Here is a 19683-nt window from a genome sequence, read left to right as displayed (position 1 = left end):
CACTTTAATAGAACTACGGCATGCACATAATTCTATCCCCCAGTGCTTTGCTAAAACAGCGAATTTAGTACAAAACTACAGCCTTGAGAATCTGGATACAAATCTATCACCGTAACTGGAATGAGTGCTTCATTTGAAAAGTAAGGACTCTCTATGCATATTAATTTGTACAGAAATGTACAGTACCACTGCATGGATCCTGGCAAGGATGCATCCCAGCAAAATGCCTGTTTTTGGTCCAGATGAAGTAAAAGACAACGTTTTCTTTGACTTTATTTGAGGCACAAAAAGGCCAATAAGTACCCAAATGGTGCTTTACTAAAATGACATGCATACTAGTACAAGTACTGCCAGTTAATCCCTTCCGTTTAAGGGGAAAACCATCAATGTAGGTTTAGCATTTTGTAATTACTAAGAAATGCCCTGCTGTATGTATATTTCACTCATCTCTAAAAAGGAAAAAAAAAAATCTTTCAGAAAAGCAAAATGTAAATTAAGTCAAGTTAAAATAAAGTGAAATAATATATTTTACATTCTTGGGATATATAAAAAAAGAAAAAAAACAAAAAACACCTACTTGGTCTCTGACAAAAAAAAAAAAAAAAAAAAGAAAAAACCAAGAAAGACAGCAAATTCTTGATCAGGTGAATGAAGCTAAAGAAATTGCAAGATTCTACCTTCCGATATGTCTGTCAGCAAAAGTTTTTTCATCCAAACTGCATTTGCAGGAGAAAAGACCATCTATGATTTAGCTGTTTCTAGAATTCACAGTTTAAAGCTTGGACTCTGAAAATGTTCAACTACTAAAACATATAAGTTTTTAAAATTTCTGTATTTTAATCTAATAGAATTTAAGTGTATATCGTATACATTCCTCAAGTCTACTCTTATTAAATGTTGATGTTAAACAGAAAGGGGAAACCATGTGCAACTAGATTAATTTATCTCCAGGGAGTAAGGACACATTAATAATTGAGATAATGTTTTCATATATGTTGGAATCAAGTGTGCCTTTTCACTTCTTTATTAGAAAACACATTAGGGGAAAATTATCTCATCCTCATCAGTAAGACCTAATTGCTGAGAAAGTCTCTGTTTTCTTTGCAATAACAAAAGGATTGTTCTCATTACTTTGATATGGAAAAAAAAAAAAAAGAAAAGAAAAAGAAAAGAAAGAAAAAAGAAAATATCAGAAATATTATCAAGCAGTGCTGGAATAAATGCCTGTATTACCAAAGACAGTATTTACTTAATACACCCAGTCCTGTTTTTGTTTTAAACAAATCAGAGTTTATTATATTTTTATAAAGTACAAGCAAACTCTGGATTGAAGTGGGCCAAAGGGGAAAAAAAAATAACTACAACTAAAAATGACTAATATCTTTGGCTTTCTGAAGCACTGATCTTTCTGTTAGTTATAAAAAATTATCTTGGCTGATTGCAAGAGAACTCTATAATTTCACACGAACACCCATAGGTGCCAAGGCCTGTTGTGAGGTAATGGAGTGGTATGTCATTTACTCTGAATCACTGTACATTATGCTGTATGGATTACATACAAAGCAAACACTGAGTGCATGGTGGGAACACTTCTGCAGACGGACTGAAGCGTATTTCCATAGCGTTGAACTATACATCAAATGCAGTGCTTTTGATGTTTCCCACAACAAAGAGAACAAAAAAAAGTCACCAAATCAGGAACTATTCTTGAAAGTCTTTGCTATAGCTCTTCTATTTATCTGATGCATGCACGAAACAAAGAACTGTAAATGAAAACAAATATCTATCAACTTCACTTTGCAGCGCTGAGAGAAAAAAAAAATTAGAATGCTCCTTACAGTACTAAGAAAAAGAAGTTCTTTCTATAGGGTCCATCAAGACCTAATGCTAAATAACTGATCTGTGGACATACTTGTATTTGCAGCATTGAAAAGATCAATGGAAAACAATCAACTAGAGCCACAACTTTATAAAGGGACAATGATGAGACATTCCTTTAAGATTTACAGTGATTAAATCAACACTCCTATACCATATAGGCTAACAGAATACAGATTGTTCAGACACATACTTTCAATTGCTTTTATTTATTTTCATAGGTCAGCTTTGTAAAATCACACGCACTTTCTGATTACTTTCTTTTGCTATACTTTTTCTTTATTAAACATTAGTTCTCTGATAGATAAAATATACCAAATTGAAAGTCAAAACAAATGAAAAATGGCCAAAACTTTTAGCTAGAGCTTAGAGTATGTGATTCGTTGCTAACAATTTTTGCCATTAACAGAAATAAACCAAGATCATGGACTGCCCACAATACCTCCCCCCAGAAAAACTAAATTTAATTATTATTTTTAAGATAGTTCACTTAAAATACACACAGTCTGCTAGCCAACAGGAAATCTGTGTTGTGTGTTAAGAACAGAAGAGCGAACCCAGAGAAAAACTCAGCCGACACCCATCAATGGCTGAATCTGGCACATACATCATTACTATTTCTTATTTTTACTGAATGTCTTTTTCTTCTTCGCTTTTGGCTCCCCCCCCAACAACCTTCCTTCTTTCATTGCTTTAAAACAATTTTTAGTTTCATCTGAAATTAGACTAAAAGTTCTCCCTGTGTAAAAAAAATACATTATCAATAGTTGCAACTTAACTTGTATAAAACTGATTCATAATTCTTAAAAAATGAATTGATAATGTAAATATTTAAGGACAATGTGAAATTCTCTAATTCCATTTATTTCAGCTAAATGTCAATGTTTTGTGTAACTTTATGATTTGGGAAAGATATTTTATTGTTTTATATTAATTAGCATTGTTTAAAACACAAAACCCATAAATCCTCCAACATCATTATAGAGTGTTCTACTAAAAGAAAAAAAAAAAAAAAATCCCAAAATGCTTTCATTGTAATCACTGGACTTCAGTAGGAACAGATCTAAGTTCAATTTGTTAATATCTGCTGCACAGGAGAAATTTCATCCCCACTGAAGACAGCAACAAAACTCCCAAGCCTGCAAGTCACCCAGTTTTACTGAGCACATGTAGGTGTGTTGTGAGACTGACTTTTTCATGTGAAAATCTCTCTCTTGCCACAATTACTTTTATGGGTAAATATTTTGAGACAACTATTTGTTTGTGTCTAAGAATTGCATAGGAGCTCCTACTCATTTAAAGAAGTCACACGTATTAGATAATATGCAAAAATAGAACATAATGATGAAAAGACATAATCACCTGTACCAAAGAGTGGCAACCTAAATATTCACAAGTTATGAACAAGTGCTATATGCAACATTCTGGCTCCAGAGTACCAAATGTCCTTTTAAAATCCACTCACTTTTACTGCATACCCACTGAAGACAGCAAAACCACAATCCGCAGCTTCATGGACTCCTTGTGGGGTTTCTAACCAGCAAGTACATCCCCTTATATTCTGAAGATTTGGGTTTGGTCTAGATGGGTAAATATCACCTGCAGATCTACGGGCATATTTCTAGCGACACTCTGTAGCAGTTAGTCTTGAGGTAAGCAAAAGCTGCAGCTAGAGAGGACTAAGTAGAACCAAGAAAGAACACCTCCTAGCACCAAGCAAAGAAGAAATAAATGGCAAAAGACTAGGTAGACAGTAGGCAGTTTCTGTAAATAGGAAGTACTGGCACACACAGGGATTGTATATGTTCCCTATTAATTATTATATCTGTGTGTAAAATGAGCATATACTGTCTTTTCTTTCTAAACTAACTTACCACACGATGTTGTTTTTACCATCTCCATACAAACTATACCTAAACGCAAAACTTCAGTGCCTCACTGAAGAGAATAACACGGTAACAGTCATGGATATCCCTGTACAGCCAAGGGAATACGATAGCAGGTTTATGACATGTTCTGCCAAACCACAGTCAGTGTTCATCGCAAAATAAACCAAATTGTAACAGCCTGAATGTTTTCAAATCAGTTGTCATTGTTACTGTCTCTTAAATGGGAACAAACATCCAAAAAAGATCTTCAGATAGCTGAAAGTGACTTTCACACAAGAGCACTAAAGCATCATTAGGGGAATGCCCAGTCGGTGCAGGACCAGTTGAACTAAATTGTGAACAGGCACTAACACCATCATTGTGCAAATAGCAGGGCTGTAAAATAGGCTTCTGCACTTGTTTCAGCAGCTTTCCTGGACTGTCAGTAAGCCACAGCGATGGTACAATGTGCCATCTTAGCCCATATGTGCTACTCAAACTAGGATGAGTCATCTGGTACTGTGACCTGAGAGCTCCATGAGCTCTTGTTACTCAGGTCAAAGTGTAAACAGCATGGGGTATTGTAACCTTCAGCCTTCTCTGACCATGTCTCTCTATTCCACATGAGACCACATGGAACAATCTGTTCTTCCTATGCAAACTAATTGGAGCTCAGAGGTGTCCACTGGTTTTCTTCATACTTCTAGTGAGGTAAGATTTTTGTTTGCACTGGTTACATTTCCAAATCTTCTGGGATGGCTTACTTACATTGTGGGATTTTTTTCTCATCACTGAGAAACAGTGCTGGTAGTACATACAATTACACTCAATATCTGCTTCAAACCAATAAAGCTTGAGAAGGAAGGAAAGATGACAACTTACTTCCCAGAGATGCTGCGTGTTCCTGATGGCTCCTGCTTGAACCTTCTCTGGCAAGAGTAGGACCCCCTGGAAGGGCCCAATCCAGGTTCCCTGTTGGATCCGCTGAGCTGCACAGATGCCGTAGGCCAGGCCAGGCACTGTGCTGGTGCACAGACACACCTCCCGGGGCAGGTCCCGTAGCCATTCGGGGATCTCAGGTGGAGGGGCCGCTGCGGCAGCACTGCTGGTGCCCACCAGACGCCGCAGGGAATGAAGGGGACCGTGCATAGGACACTCGCCATTGCGGTTGTCAGCGCACATGTCACATCCTGTGGAGCACAGAGGAAAAATGCAGTATCAATATGGTGCCACTGGCTGCCACCGTGATCATTGAAAGGTCATGCAGAACCCTCTATTTTTCCCATTATTTCATGGCAGCTCAGCTCTCTCACACACTGTGCCCTTCTGCATGTCACTCAGGATGGTTTTCCTACTATCACCAAAGCCCTCAATAAGAAATCCCAAAGGCTGAGCAGAAACCCTGCAGACATTTTGCAAGTCTGGTGTGTTCACACACGTGCCAATACTCACTTATTTTAACACAGTTTTTTAAGATTAATTTTTTGACTAATATAAAGCGCATTTAAATCATCCCAGTGTGTTTTTGTGAGACATTTTAAAACATGGTCTTAACACCTTACAAGTCCTCCTTATTTGCCTTACCACAGCTCAGTCCAAGGGCTTAATTGGAGCAGGATTTAATTTCGTCCTTAGTTTAAATGAACTCTACTTTTTACATTGACCGTTGTGTGTGTACAGGTCTGTTTAGAAAATGAACAAAACAGAACTTCATGAATGACAAATCAGAGCACGCATGAACATTTATCTTCTTATAGATTAATCTAATCTTGAAATGGTAATTATATAGCAAATATTACTGATTTCTACCACACATTTGAACACTTTTATTGAATGGGAATGAATGTCCTTTCCCTGTTATATGTAGCTGAGGGTAAGAACAAAAAACAACATGTCCGGTTCTGTGAGCAGCTCCTATGAAAAAGGCTAGTTTGTAAAAATGTTGATTTTCCTAACCGTTCTTAATAACAGATGCTGTTTCTCTGTTTTGGGAAGAGCCTACTGTGATTTTTCTTTACTGAGGAAAAAAAAAAGAAAAAAAAAAAGAAAGAAAAAAAAGAAAAAAAAAAGAAAAAAAAAAAGGTTACACATTTCCATCACACACTATTTCACATGTCATGAAAGTACAACTTCCAGGAAAATGTTTAATGCTCGGGAAATCCATTTCTCTGGATGTATGTTGAGTTAACATAACAATAAATCTATTGAAATATGTTATGCCTTCTGCATGTTTCACTTACCACAGTAAAGGTTTTCATATAAAATTATTTTAGAAGTACAAATGGAAAACAATAACTATGCCATAGTACTCATGTAGTAAGCCCTAGATATTTTCCCTAATAATTTTATACAATCTACACCCATTCTTATAAAGATAAAACACATTATTTTCTGTAGAAGCTGGAGGTTCTTGGTCTAAGCCACAGATTTAGACTTGCTAGATTGCCTGTAACCACAGTTTCAATTCTCGGGAGGACTGACTCAGCTGTTCTTCTTTCCAGGGTGGGTATACTATGTATTATGTAGGCTTCTGTACTACAGAGCCTGAAAGGAGAATCTTCCTCTCTGTTCAGTAAAAGCTGCTAAAAGATAATAAAAAATGTATTTTCAAAATATGGCCTCTATTTGCATTCTCCAGATTTAGACACGCTTTCTAAGCATTATTTGCTGTCATCCTCTTTTAAATTGTACAATACAAAAATAGTACGTTCAGAAATATTAAAATATTTTAAAGTTACGTGTGGAAGCTAATTTCCTTTGAAATTCTTATTACTTCCTTTGAGTCTTGCAGAAAATGCATGGGTTGCTACTCGGCGCTTGTCTGTTCAAGTTCTCTATATTAATTACAGATTTTAGCAGAAAGCAAGCAAGAGAGCCCCTAGTTGTACATTGCTCTGATGAGTGTCCCTGCAGAAGAAGGCCTGCCATCCCTAACACACTGTGCAGCATCAGAGCAGGAGGGCAGAAAAGCCCTTGCCCACACTGCAGCCCACCGGAGCAACCATGGGGCAAAGCCCTCTAGTGGGGACCATGCTTATATTGGGAAAAAAAGAAATAAATACAAGCCTTTGGCTGGAGGGTTAAAGCCTTTTCTTAATAATATAATCCCTGTTGCAAAACGACTCTCCTGTTGGGTTAAGCCACAACTGCAGAGGGGTTTTGTTCACTCAACTACATCAATTAGAGGTGGCTGGAGGATGAGATTTGCAGGGCCCCAGAGAAAAGATTTCTGGCTGGTCCTGAGAGAAGAATGTTATGCAGCAAATATTCCTACAGTCATTCCCAGGCATGATGTATAAAAGGCAGCAAGTACATGCTGGGATATTTTTTTATGGATTTGTTGTTTCCACAGTTAGTTTGGAAAGTGAGGTATAACCACAGCATCTTTTCTTTCCTCTTCAAAACCAGTCATCAAGAAACCCTGTGTTTTTGGCATATCCAGGGATCTCAGGGGCTACACTGGAGTCTGTCATTGGACAACATACAGGAAAGGATCTCAAATATGGAAAAAAAAAAAAACAAACCATGATCAAAGCAACAACAACAAAGGGAAAAAAAAAACAAAACAAAACAAAAAAAAGAGGTCAGCATGTGAGTATACTTTAAACAAATTTGGCATTTTACCATGCAAGTTAGGAAAAAAAACCATCTGACAGGAAAACCGAAGGCTTAAAGAGAGGAGGACGTCTAATCGTGACATCAATTAGCACCTGGAGCAGGCCCTTGAATCCAACTTGTTGGTACTGTTTGACCATCTTCAAGATGCATAACTCTCCCCCCAACTACCTGATTATTAATGGATTTCTTGAAGACACCGTATCTCTGTAGTAACTTACATTAAACATACTAAGGCATCTTCATGGCTCCATTCAGGCAATGTCAGTGTTCATCTCCTGCATCCTGCCACCAGATACGCATAAATTTTTGTGCACACGACCTTTAGTACCTGCCTAAAACAAGGTTTTCTTCACTTCATGCTGGCAATATATGTACATGAGCATGGATAAAACATCTTTTTTCTACACTTTCAAGAAAAATAAATTAAGAAATTCATGAGAAGTATAAACAAACCCTGTGTCACTGTCATTTACCCTTACCGAAAGTCACGAATAGTTATATTTATTTTCCACTATCCAAAAACTCTGGTAATGTCTTAATGCTTGGCAGCAGCAGTATCTGGTCTCCTGCTGTGTTCCTTTCCCTTTGTCCTGCCAAAGCTGAAAATCTGGAAAATGAAACATCTTCTGAAACTGTTTTGGCTTACGGCTTGTTGAAGAGAGGGAAGGAATCTGTCTTTAATCCTAAGTAGTACTGAAATTCTTCTTAGTTGCATGCTTTATACATCTATCTTTAGTTTTTATGCTATTGTACGAATAAAATTTTAAAAATATCTTCATAAACGTGATAAGGAATGGAAGCTCTAGTGGATATATTTTACGCTTCCTTGAGTAAAAAGTTACCATGCACCTTTTCCTCTTCCATGACTAACTTTTGTTAGTTGGTTAGTCTGACCGAAGCACACTTTCAACAGTGTTATAGAACCCTTTTAAAGAGAATCACTGTAAATAGTGGATTCTTCCGCCTCAGAGCATAAGGGAAGGAAGTCCTCAATATCAGATGGGGAAAAAAGGGAGAATTTCAAGTCTAGCACACTATCCTGTCTCACAGAAAGGATCAACAGCATTATCTTCTTCGATACTGCAAAGTAAGACGTGATACAGTGCACCAACTTGCTTAATAATATGTAGAAAATGATAGCGTTTTTTGAGAGGGAGAATGTTGTGGTTCACTGACATCACTGGAGCCTCCAAACTGGGTCAAAACCATTAAAATCCACAAAGGTATGGGAAGTTCACATAAAAAGAACATGGTGGGACAAATGTGAGCTTTCTAGAGGACTGCCACACAGGACAACAAGGAGAGACATACTGTGCCCTTCCTCCTCTTTTGGCCTCAAACAGCAGCTGAGTACAGTGTGAGTACAGGCCTCAGCCAAGGACTGCTGAAATTAATACTTCCATTGGCTGTAATAGCATTGGTCGAGCCCCAGATCAAGACAAGAAGCAGGAAGAAATATGAGAAAATTAAGGGGTTTGCTGAAAATAGAAAAAGCAAAAATTACTGTATCCAGAGCAGAGTATCTCGGATAAAATCAGGAGACATAGAACGTAAGGTCAGTGGGAATGCTCCATCAAAGTCCCAGGTGCAACCAGGCGCTTTGGAAGGAGATCAGTTTCTCACTTTATACCTTTGTGCTCTATAGATGGGAGGATTAAGGCAAGAAAGAACCAAGAAAAAAAAAAATCCTAGTGGAGCTGTTTGGTATGGCTCTTTTGGGAGGAGTGCAATATGTTATCGTTTATTTGCCTCCATAAAAACGAACACAATGTAATGCCAGCACTATAACTCCATGTGAGTACACTCAATAGTACTAAACTGAAGCAAGAGGGAAAGGACACATCATTGCCCCCAAAATATAATTCTAAACACTCTCCAACCTAAATAACACTACTACTGTATATTTTAAAGGAAAACTGAGAGGAGAAAGCTTTTGTCAGTGAAAGGTAGGGTCCAACACAGTGCTTTAACCAGCAAACCAGCTGTAACAATAAATGAAAGAAATATATTTTTTTTTTCTCAGCAATAACATGCTTCAAAGGTACAGTTATACTGGATACCTGCAGTTTACTGGTATTAAAGAAGTGTGGCCTCTGACCCTCTGCTTCATAATTCACCATAAGCATGCAGGTATCTGGTGTAACTGGCCATCATTTCACACAGTATTACTCGCTTGCCAAGTATAAATCACTGTAGCTGGCCCTGCGTCCCTGGCTGGACCCGGGTACCCAGCTAAGGGGGAGGCTGGGCTGGGTGAAACAGTGCACTTTCTTTTCCTGAGGGCTGGAGCTTTCCTAAGGATCATGAGCTACTCGTGCCTCAGTTTCTTCATCGACGAGTCGATATCAATTTCTTTTTGTGAAATTAATCACAGTTTGCCGCAGACTGCCTGAGCTGCGTCGGGCTTTCGGGACAACGAAGCACAGATGCGCTCGGGTTCCTTTTATTTATTTGTTTATTTACTCTGCGTACTGGCTGCCGGGTCTTGGACCGAGCCCAGCCGGCTATCCCAGGGCCGGATCGCGGTGCGTGGCTACGGAGCGGCCACCGGAGGGCGGGAGCCACGTAGGGCGTCGGGTCCCGGTCACTTCTGCCCGACCCGTCCCTACGGGGGCTTTCACTCTCTCTCTCTGCCCCGCCGCGCCCCGCCGGCCGCCCGGGCGGTGCTCCCGCACCGGCGCAAGAGCTGCCGCGGGGTCCGAGCGCCCCAACCGGGAGTCGGGCACACCTCGCCCCGGCCCCTCCGAGGAAGGCAGTGTGCGAGGGCCTGCCAGGGCGCCCGGGATGGGACAGGGGGTCGGGGAAGCGTCCTGCTTGCGGAGCGGCTTTCGAGTTATTTTTGAGAGGTGGGTGGGGGCGGGTTGGGGGAGGAGGGTTTGATATTCCTTGCCTTCGACTGGACTTATGAATGAATTAAATTTCCGTGTCAGGTATGAGAAGGGTAGGATAATATTGTGTGTAGATAAACCTTGCCACCCCGTGCCCCTGAGAGATCCCCATATACAATGTAGAGATGATGAATAGGCTCTGGGAGAGGAGATCGAAGTTGAGTCCGCACCAGCTCCACTCTCTCCTACAAAACTATAGGGCAATTAATTGTGGCTTGTCCCCTCATCCTTCATCTCCTGGTGGCACATATCGATGGAGATTACTGCTGATGGACCATTTTATCACCCTAAATAAACAGTCACCACCTTCTCTAACCTCAATCTAATATATGGCTATCTGCTATGTTTAAGGGTGCTGGGTAAACTAATGATGTAAAATAGCTAAATCATACAGGTTACCACCAGTCTAGAGAAAAAAATCCAAATGTTCTCCACACCGATCCAGTCCACAGCATGTTATATATACGCTGTCTACCCGTAAATTGAACAGGAAGATGCGTGCAAACTGCTTGCTTGCGTGACACTTTAGGTTTACACAGCATATTTATTACGGTGGCAGGTTGGCTCTTCCCGGTGAAGGTAGAGGAGTCGTAGACTTCTCACTGGGAAAGCCTCTCCCCAACAGCGAGGGGCAAGCCTACAAGGCAGCAAGCCGGCCCCGCACTCCCCAAACTCACCCTAGGAGATCTCCCCGCCGCGCAAGCGCCCCTCCCCCAGCGCCCAGAAATACCCTCATCCTTCCAGATGCAGAGAAGGGAAGAAAACCGTCCCCAGTCGCCTGCCGCATTATCAGGGTTTTAACATAGTCCCTTTTACTTCCCTGGGAGTAAAGATTGCAGGGTTCTAATTAGGGGGGTTCTATTTCTTTCTTTCTTTATTTTTTTTTTCTTTTTTTCCCTAACTAAACGCCTTTGCATTTAAAACGATTACATATAGACACTTAACCCACAGCTCTTTGGTGGCTCTCGCCCCTTTCCCTCGCCCAAGACCATGCCATATTCATTGATATTTGATGATCAAGGCTTGTGGCTATGTGGAAACTGTCGCCCATCCATCTTCCCTCGGCGGCCGCGCGGCGCCGGACCGGGCGCTGGGGAGCTGGGCCTGGCGGGGTGTCGGACAGCCGGGACCACCGCCACCCGTCGGGCTTTCCCGCCACGGAGGCAGCGACGCCACCGCCCCCGCGGGAGCCGCCCGCTCGCCCTCTCGGCTCCCCGGTGTCCCGGAGAGCGGCCGAAGGCATCGGCGGAATTCGCAGGCGCCTGTGCCGAGCGGGTGAGCCCGCGGGTGGGTGCTGCCGGAGGTTTGCGCCGCAGAGGAAAAGGCTGCTTGCGAGGTAGGGTGGGGTGGGCGCGGGGAGGAGGGGGCATTTTGGAAAGAAGAGGAAGCGGGGCATTCGCTTGGTTCGCGAAGGAGGTTCATGTGAGATTAAAACCCGAGAAACGGCCAGCAGGCCGGGGCCTGCCGCCAACGGCGAACCAGTGGGCTGCGGTCGGGGGAGGCCGAGGCGGCAGCCCTGCGCCCAGCCCCCGGGGACGAATCGGCCCCTGGGGATGGGTGTCTCTCTGCCAGGCTGGGGAGAGGCCGGTTTGTCAGTCTCAGAGATGTGGAGGGGCTGTCCGGAACTGGAAGTGCAGCAAGCAAGTATAACTCAAACTGAAGTCGATCACTCCCCAATCTCACCCACAACCATACCTTCTTTCTCTCAAAGGGGCACCTCCAACTGCAGAACGCGGAGAAAGGGATGGAGTCAAAGTGGCTGAAAATTCCTCCTGCTCACGGAGTCCTTGCGTGACTCCGACGCACTAGGGGAGCTGCGCAGGAATAAGACAGGCCGGTGCCCCGCAGCTTGTTCTGCTGCACCTCTGATCGTGCGAGGAGCGGAACGCGTGGTACGGCACGGACTCCCCGTACTATTTCCGCACTTACAGTTCGCTTTTTTCTTTATTTTCAAGAACGAGTTGCCCAAAGCAAAGGCATCTGGTCCCAGAAGGATGAAAACTCGGTTTAAAAGCTTTGCTCACAGACAATGGTTGGAGGGAAAGTCGCCTTGTAAACAAGTTCAATTGTAAGATTTTTTAGATTTCGCTGGGGGTGGGGGGGGGGGGGGGCGCGGAAAGGAAGAGACCGTAATGGCAGCAGCCTGCCCTGTCTTTCAGACCGCGAGCGCTACCCGGTCCCAGGCGGACGCGATTCGCGAGCGTCTTTTCTGCCATCGACCCGTTTGTTCTCTCGAATCCATCTTTAATAATCGTGGTTGAGAAAGAGGTATGCAGACTTCGCCTGCGACTCCGTGGCGTGCTATTATTCCACTCACTCCTTAAAAATTCTCCCTCCAAATCGCTTTTTTATCTTCCTGTCTCTTTTTAAAACCTTTATCTTTCAGATTTACAGAACTGCTCCGAGAAGTAAAACATGTATTGTCTGAACGGTTCGGTTGGCGATTAAAAGTGCATTTCAGATTCCATTAAGTGCCTGTAATTCAAGAGATCACGCTTTCTGAACCCGACAATAGAAAATACACTAACACTTTTCACTACAGGGTAAAACTAAGTACAATGAAGTCACTCAAAGCAAAGTAGGTATCCAATATAGAAAGATTTGCAATGTTAAGAAGCGGGGGGAAATCTCCACTAGACTCAGCTTTCCCCTCGTTCTTGAAGACGTACGCATAATGATTAAGATTATGCCAGCATCCACGCAGTTTAATTAATACTCAACAGAGTTTCATGGAAACTTTAGAAACAAACTCCGCATCAAAATGAAATTAAACGAATCCACATTTTGCTTGGGCATGTGGTTTCGGATCGCTGGTTTGGGATATCGTTTGTCTGTTCAGTAGCTTTTCTTAAACAGACATTTGGGGGGGGCAGAAGGACAGCAAAAAATGAAAAAATTAAGAAACCTTAGGATAAGAGAGTGTGTTTGAAGCAATGGAAAAAAATACACACGCTGAAGCCATGTTCAGTGTTTAACAGGGACAGATCCGTGTTCCCTGAATGTTAGTTATAAATCTGATTAATTAATATAGTTCATCTAGTTATTTTCACCCCCTTAAATTTTCTCGGCAGTGTAGTATCGACAGATACACGAACAAAAGACAGGCAGAACCATATTCTTAAATCACAAACTTCTAGTTGATACAGATGTTTAATAGGGCACCTTCATCTCCCTGCCTCCCGTCCCCCCCGACCCCCCAAAAAAATCTGCAATTGGCAGCAGCAGTATTAAACGTTTTCTAACCATCAAATCCTAAACGAATTGACAGTTCTGGCAGACGACCTTTTTCATTTAGAAAAACAGCTTTTCTTATTAAATGGTCATGTCATACTTTCCCATGAGGGTGAAAACTAAAACCAGTGGCGTGTTAACGAGGTCTGAAAGGAAAACCATAGTCCGAGATAAGAGGGAGGAAAACTTTGCCCTAATCCACCTGATGAAACCTGCAACTTTTTCCCTGCCCAAGTCGGAGTAATTGATTTCTGGGTATTCAGCGAAGCTCTGGCTTTCCAGGCAGGAACTGAGCGAGACAAGCAAGGCGATTAAGGACCAACTTTACAGCAAGTTGATCTGAACCATTTCTGAAACCGTTTTCCTAAGCAGCCCCCCGAGAGATATCTACCCCCCAAAGCAGCGTTCCCCGTGAAGTGTACCTTCCAGGGAAGGACCTGGGTCTCAGACAAAAAAAGCCAATACCGAGAGGCTACCACCCGCCTCCCGAAAGCACTGAGAACAACGCAAAAACAGCTCAAAGGAGGGAAGGGCAAGGCGAAGGATGCTCCCCATGGAGAGGTGCAGGCACCGACTGGGGTTCCCCGTTTGGGGTGTCCGTAGTCTGGCCTAGTGCGGGAAGAGGCGGAAGATGGGTGGTCGGGGACTGTGAGAAGGGGCACGATACGTACGGTTGTTGGGGTCACTGGTGTGCTGGTTCAAGGGGATGATCTCCATGCGCTGCTGCCCGTACAAGTAGTAGTCCAGCTCCTCAGCCGTGCACCGGAACCGAGCGGCAGCGCGCTCGCCACATTTGCTGCCGCCGCTGCCGGCCCCGCACAATTCCTTGCCCTGCAAGGGAGCGGGCGCTCCCGAGGCCGAGTGCTCGGAGCTCTGCAGCGGTCCGAAGATCGGAAGCTGGGACACAGGCAGGCAGGTCAAGCCGGCCAGGGAAGCGGCCGCCGCAGCGACGCAGGAGGAGGTAGAGGAGGAAGACGGAGTGGACGAGGAAGAGGAGGAGGAGGCAGAGGAGAGCGAGGCCGGGCGCTGGCGTAGGCTGTCAGCTGGAGGCTCGGCTCTCTCGGGCGGCTGGAGCTGGGCGAGGGTCCCACTGCTCTTGAGCTGGCTGCTCTGCGGGAAAAGCTGCTGCCAGTGCTGCAGATAAGCGGGATCCACCTTCAGGAACGCGGATCCGCCGGGATCGCCGGGCTTCAGCATTGCGCTGCCTGTGGAACGGAGAGGAAGGGGAGAGCAGACGTGAGACGCCCGCCCCGGCCGGGCCGCCCCGACTTCGCGACGTTCTCCACGCTCGGACACGCCAGCCCCCTCGCGTCAGCTGTCCGGGATCGGCAGCGGGACCATCCCCGTTCCGCTTGCCTGCCCGTGCCAGGCTCGGCAGAAGAAAGCCTCGGCCCGAAGGTCTCCAGAGCAGACATGCAAGAAACGCGCTGGCCGGGGAGACAAGGCTTTCTTATCCCCACCGCCTCCCCCGGGGCGCGGGCAGGACGAAAGCGGCGGCGGGATGCTCCTCAAGCCCGTGGCCGGAGAGCCCGTCGGCCCCGAAAGGCACGCAGCTCACCCCGTCCCCGCGGCACTCACTGTCTTTCCCTCTCATTCCCTTCCCTCTCTCCGCTGGAGTAAACGACTCTCAAAGTTGACAACGGGGAGGAGGAAACTTCAGTCCCTCGCACACACGAGCGACTGTCTTCTCTCCAGCTGCTGCTGCTTTCCACGCTGGCGTTTATAGGAGGATAGGACTCCGCAGTACCCTACCCCGGGCGAAGAAACCTCGCAGCGGCCTCTTCTGAGTTGACTGTGCCGGGCGCGACGGAGGGGCCGCGGAGCTGCCTTACCTGAGCGGAGTGCGTCGGAGAGGCTGCTGCGTGGTCGGCGTGCGGTGGAGTGGGCAGCCCTGGGAGCCTTCGAGACGGAGGAGGGTTGAAAGGATAGACTTTTCAGGTCTTTGTCCACGGGGTTGCAGGGCGATCCTGCTCCAGGTGCCGGGGACCGGCGGGCCGGCTAACTCCGAGCCGCCGGGCTCCCTCTGCCGCGGCTGCGCATCGCAGTCGCGCCTGGGCTCTTCGCTCGGCTCTGGCAGACTCCGGGCTAAACACGTGGGTTTTACGACAGCGCAAAATACAAGTGTGTGTGGTGTGTACGAGAGGGAGGGGAGGGAGTGGGAAGCTACCAGCGAGCCTGAATGCAGAGCCCTTTTTTTTTTTTTTTTTTTGGCAACTTCCCCCACTTCGTTCCTTGCTCAACTTTTAAAGGTGTCCCTTTCTTTCCTTCCCTCCTCCGTCCCTCCTTCCTTCCCTCCCTCTCCCTCCCTTTCTCTCGCTCTCTCCCTCCCCAGCTCCAGGAACAAGGCGCCCCGAGAAGAGTTGGGCTGTTACCCTGCAGGAAGGGGAGCAACGCCCGGCGCAGTCTCGAGCAGAATCCGCGCCGCTGCGCGGTCTCCAGCGCCGGCCCAAGGCAGCGAGCACCTCGCACCATGCCAGGCGGCCGGGAGCCATGGCCTTGACTCACTTGCCTTTTGCCCCTCGGGGGTTAAGGTGGATTTTAAAGGCCTTCCTGAACCGTTAAACTGTCCTGATACTGTCGCACCTACTTAGCAAAGTCTCCTGGGATGACCTGCCTCCCGTTCCCCTCGGCTACCTGAGACCTGCCCCTGGAGGTCCCAACGCAGACAAAGGGACTCATCACCCCAGAATTTTTCTCTCCTCAGACCTTGTCCCCTCCAGCACCAGTACGTCTCTCTCCTGCGCTCTGTACTCGGTTACAGTACCGAGCACGAAGTATGCAGACGGAAATGCAACCTGTGGCGAGAAACTTCTCATCTCTAGCGACTTTTTCTCTCCACTCTGCTTTAAAAAAATGGCTTTTTCTGCCCTGCTACTCACAAGTGTTGGGCTCACACACCAGTGAGTATTTAACAGGTTTCTGAGCTTCTTTTCTGCACCATATGAAAAACTGGACGAGAACTATAATCTCTAACGTATATAGCGTGTACGCTGTATCCCACGCATTGAAGACAGAATACTTACACAAAGTGTTTATGTCATCAGAACATCTCTCTAATGTCAGTAAAGCCCCCATTGTCAAGTGTCACGCTACCACTAAGCGCACGCTTGCTTACAAACAACGTGTACGCTTGTAAACTGCTTTTGCCATGCCCCCCACCCTGTTTCTAGTTTATTTCTTTCCCACCGTTCATTCTCGCAGAGCCTGGGAATGCTGCTGCTGTTTAGACTTTGTCTGCGTCTAAGACAGGACATTTTAACACAAATTTGAACAGGACTGGGGCAAAAAATGTTTTGACTGGCGTCATTTTGACAAGGTCATCCGTCATCTGCTGTATAGATTGATAACACCTAAGTTAAAGGCAAACACGAGTCGGAAAAAAAACTCGATTTTTATGGGTTATAAAGTTGTCTATACAGACCTTCTTTATGTCTTTGATCAATTCCATTGTGCAACATATAATGAATTTCCAGCCCTCTCGCTCTATTAATCCACTTTCTGAAGTGCTGAAATACTGCCGTTCAGCTGAGGGAAAGAGGTGCCGGTGGGAGCCTGTTCGCACGCTGGCTGGAGTGCGCATAGCGCCTTGTTGGGCACGATTATCTACGAACGGGCGCGCTCGGGTTTCTCTGTTTTCACAGCATTAATACAGAGTCTCTTCCTTGGCCAGCTCCTTTCTGGTCACAATTTAATTCTGCCCTTTCCGACTCTTTTTTTTTTTTTTTTTTTTTTAATGTGTTCCTCTGCTTTGTTGTTGTTTGCCTCGCTGGACATCTTTTAAAAATACTGAATTGCTTTTAGTGGCAGCTATGTCTAAAAATTCGTTTCACGCTAGAAAAATGTGATGAAGTGGGGGAAAGCTCCAAGCTAATGGGCTTAAGTACATTGTCAATATCTGCACTTGCCTCGAGTTGTTAACACAAATATTCCATGCAGGTTCATATTAGGAGGACTTGAATCTGTTACTGTGGGGGTTTTTTTCAGCTAGAAAAGTAACCGGGGTTACTTTACGAGCCACCAGGGTGGCAGAATAAAATTTATAGAGCTTCTGACACTTTGGGACACAGCCTAACCTCAGGAAATGGGAAGAAGTGCAAGGGTCGCCAGTTTCTTCTGTCCTCAGGGTCGAGCGGGCAGTGGGAGATGGCGGCGCGGGCAGCGAGCAGCCTGCGGGAGGGAGCCGGTCCCCGCGGGCAGCCCGGCCCCGCGGCCGCTGGCGGTTCCCGTAGGTCCGGGGCACTGCGGCCGGGCAGCACCGGCCGGCGCTCCCTGACACTCAGGCAGCGGTGGTGAGGGCCGGCGGACACAATGAACCTTGTCGTGTGTCTTTTTTTCCTTAACGACAAGCACCCCCACCGCGCCGAACTCACTGGACCCACGCTGGCGAAGGAGGAGAGCGACCGCGGGGAAGATCCGGGAGCAGCGGGGCAGCTCCGGTGCCCAGCGATGAGAGCGCTGCTCTCTGCACCGGTGGGATGGCGGGGAAGACAGTAACGTGTCTTAACAGGACAGAAAAGGGCTCAGGTCCAGCCTCTCCAAAACACCACCGCTGCCGGCCCCTTCAGGCCCTCGGGAAGAGCACAACTAGAAGAGCTGCGACCAGGGCTATCGGCTCCCGAACCTGCCGCTCCCCAGGATGGCTTTAGCTAACCCTGACCTCTGGTCTCGCTTCCCCAGGCACAGCGGTTTGCGTGCGTCCCTGTTGTCTCCCCACAGTTTGTCTATGGTCTATTGGTTACTACTGTTTGCGTGGGGTTTCTTTGTTTGTTTTGTTTTGTTTTTGTTTGTTTGTTGTGTGTGTGCGCGTGGTTTTATTTTTTTCCCCCCCTCCTGGATGTGACTTCTGTGTGTAAAGATACAGGAAAAAAATAGTTTTTAACCACTGTCTGCTTCTTTCCCTTCTCTCAGGCTTTTTCATTATTTAGAGGATGAGCACTGAAACAAATCACATTGACCGTTTAGAAAGCGATCAAACCTTTATAAAAATCCATCGCCTACGAATCGATTGGTAAATATTTGCTAGGAATTTGTTCAAAAGAAACAAATAAGGAGGGTAAGTGTATTAAATGCAAAGGGGGAACACGGTGGTGTTTTTCTTCATTGATTAATGACCTCTAAAATAAAACAAGCGGGAAAAGGAGCCAAGATCGATAAATTAACTACCCAAATTCATCATTTTCCCTGCGATTTTTGTTTGTTTGTTTGTCTTTTGTTTTGTAAATATCCCTTAGGAAGGATACCGGTTTCATTAGACTGGAAGGTTTTATTCTAGGCTGGGGGTAGAAAAGGGAGCTAAACCCCTTTTAGGAAGGGATTGAAACGGGGACACCCTATCTGATTTCGTTTGACACATAATTAAAAAGTTTGCCTTTCATATTAATTAATTCTCCTGATCTGGGGAAGACAAATGGTCGGTTACCTCTGACAGGAGTCCGATAAAGGATTCAGCAGCTTTCCTTCTTGCCCTAGGCGTCTCCTCATTCCAGTTTTAAGGTCATGAGCGGCTGAGTTAATAATTCATTAATATAGACATTTATTCAGATGGGATTCACGGGGATTTGCGCTCTCCTACATCTCACCGTTTGGATTCAGTTTCCCTCGAAGAGAAGGAGAGGGGGAGGAGAAGGGATGGAAGACTCTACACAATGCACGGACCTATTTCTACACACGTGGTTAAAACGTGGTAACCCCACAGAGAACCCGCCCGGGGCAAGTCAGCCCAGCCGCCAGAGCCCCATACGGCTGGTCGGCACCGCTGCGCGGCTGCCGCTACCAAACTGGGTTGCGCCCCGGGCCTCTCCGGGCAGCGCCGGGCGAAGGGGCTGCCTGGAGGCACTCGCCACCTCCTGAGCCTTTCCTGAACTGAAGCCAGGCACTTCCCTCCCCTTTCTCCTTCCCCGGAATTGGAAAGCAACCAACGCATGGCAAGAATGGGTAAAACTGACCAAAAAACCCTCTTTCTTCTACGCCTGCCTCTCACTTGCAGCACGCTCCTAGGGTCAGGCAAGGAGTGTGGAGCAGAAGAGGCTGCGTCGTGCCAGCAGTGACAGACACCGTGGGTCGGGGCAGGGCCGAGGGAGGGGATGCTGCTCTCGAAAGCCCACAGGTCGGACGGCCGTGTGCCGAGCTTCCTCCGCACCCCAGCCGCCCGTCGCGCCCCCGGTGCAGGCGGTTCAGCCCCGCGATAGCGCTGTCAGGTG

The 19683-nt window shown here is 45.9% G+C and overlaps 1 protein-coding gene and 1 long non-coding RNA gene across 2 annotated transcripts in view; one reads left to right on the top strand and one right to left on the bottom strand.

The window, feature by feature from the left end:
• Window positions 1-15685, bottom strand: part of PRDM6 (PR/SET domain 6) — a 78767-nt gene extending 63082 nt beyond the window's left edge. Inside the window, exons 1-3 of the mRNA XM_065861088.2 lie at window positions 15316-15685; window positions 14155-14688; window positions 4629-4936 (exon numbers count right to left, since the gene is read on the bottom strand). Coding sequence (XP_065717160.1) covers window positions 4629-4936; window positions 14155-14680 — 834 coding nt within the window. The 5' untranslated portion in view covers window positions 14681-14688; window positions 15316-15685. The remainder of the gene's footprint in view (window positions 1-4628; window positions 4937-14154; window positions 14689-15315) is intronic.
• LOC139826391 (uncharacterized) lies at window positions 11287-12828 on the top strand. Its single transcript, XR_011736406.1, has 4 exons — window positions 11287-11588; window positions 12208-12320; window positions 12412-12520; window positions 12639-12828. It is a non-coding gene; the product is annotated as an uncharacterized lncRNA (long non-coding RNA).
• Window positions 15686-19683: the final 3998 nt, after the last annotated feature.

Source organism: Patagioenas fasciata, chromosome Z, assembly GCF_037038585.1.
Source record: "Patagioenas fasciata isolate bPatFas1 chromosome Z, bPatFas1.hap1, whole genome shotgun sequence".
NCBI classification, from domain to species: domain Eukaryota; kingdom Metazoa; phylum Chordata; class Aves; order Columbiformes; family Columbidae; genus Patagioenas; species Patagioenas fasciata.
The sequence above is the reverse complement of the archived record's forward strand: the minus strand, read 5'-3'. Positions and strand labels throughout refer to the sequence as shown.